At 46.7% G+C, this 7599-nt stretch overlaps 3 protein-coding genes and 1 pseudogene across 3 annotated transcripts in view, besides 3 other annotated features; all 4 read right to left on the bottom strand.

Annotated features, from left to right (window-relative positions):
- TraAM80_05874 (serine/threonine protein kinase) overlaps positions 1–490 on the bottom strand; it is a gene marked incomplete at both ends in the record, with an annotated part of 636 nt that extends 146 nt beyond the window's left edge. The window contains one exon of the mRNA XM_029382736.1: positions 1–490. This exon is cut by the window's left edge and continues 146 nt beyond it. Coding sequence (XP_029237415.1) covers positions 1–490 — 490 coding nt within the window.
- A 1327-nt stretch (positions 491–1817) lies between these two features.
- Positions 1818–1868: a microsatellite.
- A 582-nt stretch (positions 1869–2450) lies between these two features.
- TraAM80_05873 (serine/threonine protein kinase) lies at positions 2451–4255 on the bottom strand (annotated as a pseudogene).
- Positions 4256–4745: 490 nt separating this feature from the next.
- Positions 4746–6038, bottom strand: TraAM80_05872 (ELMO domain-containing protein 2; the record flags this gene model as incomplete). The annotated part of the gene is made up of 1 exon (XM_029382735.1): positions 4746–6038. The coding sequence occupies one exon, from the start codon at positions 6036–6038 to the stop codon at positions 4746–4748; it is 1293 nt and encodes a 430-aa protein (XP_029237414.1).
- Positions 6039–6658: 620 nt separating this feature from the next.
- On the bottom strand, positions 6659–7006 carry TraAM80_05871 (uncharacterized protein; the record flags this gene model as incomplete). The annotated part of the gene is made up of 1 exon (XM_029382734.1): positions 6659–7006. The coding sequence occupies one exon, from the start codon at positions 7004–7006 to the stop codon at positions 6659–6661; it is 348 nt and encodes a 115-aa protein (XP_029237413.1).
- A 56-nt stretch (positions 7007–7062) lies between these two features.
- Positions 7063–7087: a microsatellite.
- A 152-nt stretch (positions 7088–7239) lies between these two features.
- Positions 7240–7271: a microsatellite.
- Positions 7272–7599: the final 328 nt, after the last annotated feature.

The raw sequence follows: 7599 nt of genomic DNA, 5'->3' as shown, positions 1-7599 counted from the left end.
TCGAGTGCACGTGATGAAGCGCAAGTAAGACTTGAATGAAAAGAAGACCTGCCTCGTGCTCACGAAATGTTCGCGACGCCTTGGCACGGCTCTTGATCTCCTGGCGGAGATCCCCGGCATTTGCGTAGTCAAGCACCAGTGCCATCATCAAAACATTCTCCTCGTCGGCAAGGTCCTTCTTTGCAAAGTCCTCGTAACACTTCAGTATGGAAAAAAAGTCACAGTTCAGCAGGCAGTGCACCTCCGCCTGTGCGCGGTTCTTGTCAGCTTCCGACATGCCCTCCATGTCCACAACCTTCACGGCAAAAAACTCCCCATCCGACGTGCGCTTCGCACACAGTACGGTGCCGGTCGCACCAGAACCCAGAACTCGACTGACCCAGTACTTCTTCCCCCGCTCCTTCGCCGTCGCTTCATCCATTGCAAAGGCATCGCTGAACGTGCGACACACGCGCGCGATCATCGCGTCGTTGGAGTTCAGATGTATCATCGTCGAAAAGAGATGTTTGTTTTGACTGTGTCCAGAGTGATGCCCAGCACTGAGGCTTTTTGAAGTATTGTTGTCAAGGAATGTAATCGTAGAACGACTCTAGGAAACGAAGAACAGAGCAAGACAAAAAGAGAAGGTGAAAAATGTGCGCAGTTTAATATGTGGCGACTGAATAGCGGCGTTACTATCGCTTCTTTATGAAGTGACATTTTTTTTTTAATTCCCGTTTTTTTTTTACTGGAAATCGATATCCCCTCCCCTCACCTCATTGCGGCCAACGGAGGCAAATGTTGGTCTTGTCCTTCTTGACTAATTTCACGGCAGTTGCTGTTCCTGAGCATACGTGTAGAGGTGGTGTCGAAGAGATGCTGCAAGTAACCCGACATCTTCGTTGATGTTATTGGTGTTGGGAGGTTGTTTGTTTGTTTCGTGTATGCGTGAGTGTATGTGCCATATGTTTTCTCTTAGGCGTCAGTTGCGGAGGTCCGGGGAGGGAGGAAGGGAGGGTTGGGGAGCACCCCACCTTGCGCACGAGTGGAAAAGGTAATGCCAACCAACTTTGTTATTTCATCTATGCAAGAGTGGCTCGAGCTGAAGGGGTTGCTCTTGGCGGTGAGAAGTAGCATCACCGCGCACGTTGCCGTGCCAAGGGAACGGGGAGCTAGAATCATTACACGTTGCGGCAAAAGGGGCACCGACTCTTTCCGCCTACTTTCCTTCACCCCCCTTCAGGCCCAAAGTGCAGGACGATTTTTCGGCTGGGAGAGTTGAGGGCGCATGCACTTCCTTCTTGATGGCGGAATACCACACCGGAGGCCACGCCAAAACGCACGGTGCAGGGCAGAATGTCTTTCACAAACAGGGTTCACATCTCGTGCAAATATCGCTACCGATGCGTTTCAAGAACCACACGTATTTTTTTTGGCAAAAAAAGGCGTGCTTGTACGTCACACTCAGATCGCAGATTCTTTGCCAGAAAATAAATAAGAAATTCCGGGAAAGAAACAAAAGGAAACACCGCAGCACATTTTGAAGATGTTATGCCTTCGGAGGCGTAGTTTATTCATGTGTGCCCAATTGATAAAACGGGGGACGCACCAACATACGCACGATGATAGTTGAAATTACCCGTAGCACACATACTGCACCCCTGCGGAAAGACACAGAATTGGTGGAAATATTGATGTGCACATGGGCGATTCCACCAGCCTTCTCCACACTGATCGCATACTTACGCATGGCAGGACGACAGAGACACGACGCACGCACACATACAAGCCAAAAATAAAAAGTGAAGAAAAAAATATACTGTTTGGGCCTAATATGAAAAATAAAAGAAAATAATTTAAGAAAGGAAGGAAAAGTAAATAAAAAAAAAACGATGGGAAAAAGGGACATATGACATTCCCTAAACCATACACATATCCCACTCCCTTTGAACTTAAAAACAATAACAGAGAGCAGACACGTGCAGCATGTGTATGCAATGATACCAAATAATAATGCCGCAGAACCGTGAGGTTCTAAAGAAGCCTCTTTTTTTTTCTTTTATGTATTTGGAGGTCATTCAAACAATTCTGCCTTTGATACTACTTATCTTCACAGGAGTGGGGACACACCCATACACGTAAAGTGGCCTGTACTGTGCGTTCACGAACGATGGTGCCTGCTCTCGCTTTCTATCGGTGACGCTGCAAAAGAACGACGACAACAAGAAAGCAACAATAAGTTTCTATTCATAAGAAAACACAGAAAAAAATGCGGTGTCACCACCAGGTAAGAGATGAATTCACGTGTTGTTCGCCATATTTGGCCTAACGCCAATCCCACAGCGTTGTGACATAGCACTGGAAGCAAATAACGATAGTGCCCGCATGTTTTCAAAACTCCTGGTAGAATCCGTATGCCGGAAAAAGGCCGGGTCATCTTTCGGAGAAAATGTATCCCCAGTCAAGTGCTGGTAGTGAATGGAGGCAAAGCAGAGAGATATCCATCGCTGACGCTCTTCCTCGGAAGCGGCTTGAAGCCATGCCCTCTTCTCCCGTCTTGGTTAGCAGTGCAAATACATAGTTTAGTTTCCTCTGCCCATGGCGTAGTCCTCAGGAACCTCAAAGCAGTAAAAAGAAGAAGAAAAAAACTCACACGTTTAGAAACTTGTCCGGATGATTCTTTTTTTAAAAGGGCAAAACCAATTCAATAGCTCTCGAATACCGCAATTCCTGTGTCTTTTTCACATCATTTGGAGGTGATGCCCACTGCAGTCACAAATAGCGCACCGTCCAGCATCTATCACTTTGAGTAAAACAGCTTCAAGAAGCACATGCGAAGTCGTCGTTGCCAACACATTAAACTCGGATAACTGTAATTTGATGCAGCCTGCTTCATCCGACAGAGTTACCGTCTGATTGAGTAGTTACCTGTACTCACAGCTCAAATCAAGCAACACTTTCATTCAGGTGACAAGAGACGATAGTACAAACTTGACCTTTCTTTCAGCTGATAAAATTTATCTGTGGAAGTGTGACTCCGACTGCTGTTCTGTCACTCTCGCCGCTGTCTTGAGGTGCCTTCCACATCATTACTAATAACATACTCCAGCAGCATCGCCACGATGAGTCGCATTAGCGGCAGTAACAACACATCCACGGCGGAAGGACGCAAATCAGGATCCTTCTCTAACAAGGCACGCACAGTATTTTCAAATTCAGGAGGGAACTGTCGCGGTATCTCAGGTGGTCATTCCAAAATACGTTGCCTGATTTCAGCAGCATCTTCCCCCTCAAACGGTCATTTTAGAGCAAAAATTTCATACAACAGGACTCCAAAAGAGAACATGTCCGCCTTCGTCCCATACGGCTTACGTTGTCATATTTCAGGTGCTAGGTAATGCGGTGTCCCCACAAGTGATCCAATAGTAAGTAAGCTTCACATTTGCTCAGCCCAAAGTCACCTAATTTCACCAAACCGTTGCTAAATAGGAGTACGTTACCCGCCTTCATATCGCGATGCACAATCCCTTGATTGTGCAGGTAGTGCACTGCCAGAAAAACCTGTACAAAAATAAGTAAAGCGCTACGTTCAAAAAAAGAGTTTGTGACCCTTCTTGATACCCAACCTAAATTCCTGGCAACGATCGCCATTGTTGGCGTAATCAATCTCCAACACCTGGGAAATGATGGGATTCTTCACTGGGTCGGGTGGGTCCTCCGGGCACCTCCGGCTTGTGTAACTGCCAAACAAGTGCAAAATGGGAAAAAAACACACGATTGATGGCATTCAGCTTCTCTACGAATCAACTTTTGAGTTGTCTCACCGTCGTATTTATATTCAACAAAATTCACTGCAATAAACTCCTGCTGCCGAGCCAGTGAAGATTGAGGTTCAGTCAAGGAAACGTTGTGGGAAGGAAGCAATTGGAAAGCGGTATTAGATGCACCGGGCGTATTTGCAGGAGGCAGCCGGGTATCCTCCCTGCATAAACCATTACGCTGCATTGGGCCCTTAAAGGCCAAAAAAAAAGTATACCGTAGGCACCCACATTAAGCACACACGAACAGGTCGCAGTTGTGCCACCGAACCTTCTGGGCTGGCTGATACCGTCGTGTCGTGTAGCAGTTCAACGAGTTGAGGTGAACGCCTTTGACCTCGCTCACAATTTTCCTCCCCCTTTACAGATGACACGTCAGGGTCACTGCGGGCGGTGGGCAAGGTGTAAAAAAAGGAAACTACGAGACACACCACCCCATCATTTGCCGTTCTGTGATGCGATGCGTGCCCTTGCCGTTATTCACAATCTGCGCTGGTAAGGACGCTGAGCTAACGCAGTGTTCACATCAACCTGTAAGCTCATTGGCTATAGTAGCTCCCTAAAGCGTTCATAGTGTTCTTACCTGCGTTTTTTTTTGTTTCCTGTCTCCCCATTTCTTTTTTGTCTCTTTTGTGTCGTGTGGTCCTGTTTGTGTCACCATTTCGTGTTAACTGTGTGTTGCTTTGGATAGGTGGTTCTTACGCGCTGCAAAGATCTCACAGTTTTCGCGTACCGAGTAGCTCAAAATCTGCGGAAAGCAAACAGAAAAAACAAGCATTAAGCACCGATCGCATCTCATCCTTATCCCCCTTCTTCCCAACTACTGACCCTCATCCTCTTTTCCTCTCTTTCTCTTCCACTCCTTCGGGCGGGGTACAGGCTGGAACAAGTGTATGCATGTCAGCCTTATGCAACTCTGCCTTTTCTGGTCAGTGCCGTGCCACCAGATTAAAAGTCTCCATTGGCGGAATTTCTGGCCCTTGTGGCGGTATCAAACACATACTGAGGGCCATTTTTTTTTAGCTTCGCACATAATTTCGCCTTCACAACCCCAAAATCCCCAATTGTAGGTTGTTTGCCATCGCGTTGCATCTTCAGATCTTGCCAACACTCCCAGAAAAGAAACAAACATCCAATATAGTACTCGCAGCAAATAAAAAATAGTGGAAATTCACATATCAGAGCTTGCTCGGTATCTCGTACTAGAGGGAGACGGCCTGCCTTTGTCGTAGGGGGCGGCAAAGTCCGCGCCCGATGCCTGATGTCCGCATAAAACTCATTATCCTTCAACATTTCAAGCAACACGCCTGAAAAATTGGACCCAACGAGCACAAATGGAAGTTCTTCATATACACTCGCACCGCTGCCACCATTTATGCAGGTATCCCAAAGCTTCATCGCAAAATCGCCATAATATTCAATGAGGTATATCAGCTGCAGCAGACAAAAAATACCTGTAGAGCGAAGATCTGTGGCGGGATCACTGCCTTGAAACCCCAGCGTTTCCCAGTCTATCGCGCCCGTACGACGACTACCATTATCAGCACCCTTCTTCCGATGAAAAGGATTATTTTGAATGGTTGCAAGTAACCTTTGGTGAATGGGATGACTCTGGTCCAATGGCACAAAGGGCAATGCCAAAGTAAACTCAGTATCGTACTCCAAGATGGACTTTGAATCTGAAGCAACACAAGCTTCCCTATCTTTCGAAGCAAAACATCTACCACTACAGAATGTCTCTCTACATCCTTCAACAAAGAGCCTTAAGCAATTCCTTTTTTTGCGTTCTCCAAATCTATGCGATGCAGCATACGGCTCCCACGTAAATGTGTCACTTTTAAGACACCGAACAGCATCTAAAAATCCGATACTTCCTTGATCTTCACTGATCATTGACAGAGAAGAAGTACGTTTGTTAAACCATTGCTGCTCTGCTTCATGATTAATTTGATCCCAGTCTGCGTCAATAAACCGCTGGGAATTGTTGCTTTCAATCACGTTTCTCCTTCTTGTCTCCGTGATGCAAGCTTCTTCAGGCGGTGTCATAATGGCTGGCGACGACGCCTCCCGCGGGGAAAAAGCATCCGGGGCAAGTGCCTTGTTTTCAATTGAAACGGCCGCGTCTTCAAGAGCTCGCCGCGTACTACCAGACAGCAATGGTGGCTTGTCACTACTCAAACTATGGGAGTCGCTGTGCTTGCGATACTTCAGCAGTACAGCATTTGTGGAAAGGGTCGACATAGCCTAGAACTAAGCGCATATAGAAGGCTGTGGGCGACAATTGCCACCCCCCCCCTCACAATGCTGCTCAAGTTTGAATCGATACAACAAAGCTGAGAAACACAAAACCAAAAAGAAAAAAAAACACCCAAAAAGACGAAAAAACAACAAGAGCAACAAATAGAACGCAGGCGGCAAGTAAGAGGACCAAAGTAACAATGGTGTGACAGACAAGTTAAGATCTAAGTGAAGTTGAGTTGCATATGTGTCGCGCGGAAAAAAGTCACGCGCCCCCCAAATGTTTGCTTCAACTGACACCCCCAAACTTTAGCTGGAAGGGACATACACACACAAACAGAAAAAATATAAACTCATGAAAAAATTTAAACGACTATATATAATGGCAATGGTGTACACCCTACGTAACTGTGCAAAGGGGATGTAGGAGCACAAAAGAGAGACGTCACGTCAATGAAAGAGAGATTCCTGAAAAACAAAGCGGCAGACGCAATGCTGGGATAATCATTGTCGTGCCACTTTAAAAGTTTTTTTCCTCATTTTTCGTCCCCCCCCCCCTTTGGGGTTGGTGAAGAAGAGGCGCTTCCGTTCGTTGCACCTGTCCATATCCTGATTGTATCATCTTACTGCCCTGCAGTACACGTTTGCAGCACCGCATGCGCGAAACCACTTACCGCTTCCGCAGAGTTTATCGCTGTTTTAAGCTTCCCATACAACAGCTTAATCATCGAGACCCCCTTGCTAAGAACTCGGTGGGCCACATTGTCGCGAAAGCAACTCCGGGTCCCTGTTTTCTGCTCCTCCTTGCCATCAACAAAGAGATCACCCGCTGCCGCACGAACTGTGGCGCGCACGCTTTCCCACGAATCCAAAGCTCGCAGAGCTTCAACGGATGCACTGGCTAAGACGATGCAAATTCTGCTGATATTTCCCCCGACAGACGCGGAGCATCGTAAGCACCTTTGTACCATTACAAGACAGCCAAAAAGAAAGGCGGCAACACGCAAAAAAAATAATAATAATAATGACGCACACACACACACACACACGCAGGTGCATGTAACAAGCAGAGAAAGCCCCTCTCCAATTACAATATTATATATAAAGCGTGAGTGAAGTCACTGGGGAACGGGCCAAGAAAGCTCAGAGCTTGAAACACCTATATTACATCCACCAACATACTTTGTTTTCTCTTCTCACACAGTCACCCTCACCCTCTCCCTCACCCTCACTCTCGCTATGGCTTTCTTGCAGGAATGCATTTCGTTGACCTTGCTAAAGATTATTGGAACACAAATGACAAAAATGGGACTAACTCCTTCACACGTGCGTGCATACATGCGCAGTGCCCACGCTCCTCATAGTGTAGCAGCACCATTTTTTGCACGTTGGGATTCCACTACCCGCGCAGCAGATCCCACAGGGAAAAAATTACCTCCTACAGGAAACCTCTTCCCGGACTTCTTTTTGAACAGACGCAGCGCCCGCGGAATGTCATTGGGAGATACAGGAATGGAATCAATTGTAGTCAATTGCTGCAAAATACTAATTACACGGAATCTAT

Source organism: Trypanosoma rangeli, assembly GCF_003719475.1.
Source record: "Trypanosoma rangeli strain AM80 chromosome Unknown Tra_15.4_contig_00201, whole genome shotgun sequence".
Classification (NCBI taxonomy): domain Eukaryota; phylum Euglenozoa; class Kinetoplastea; order Trypanosomatida; family Trypanosomatidae; genus Trypanosoma; species Trypanosoma rangeli.
This window is presented reverse-complemented; position numbering and strand designations above follow the sequence as displayed.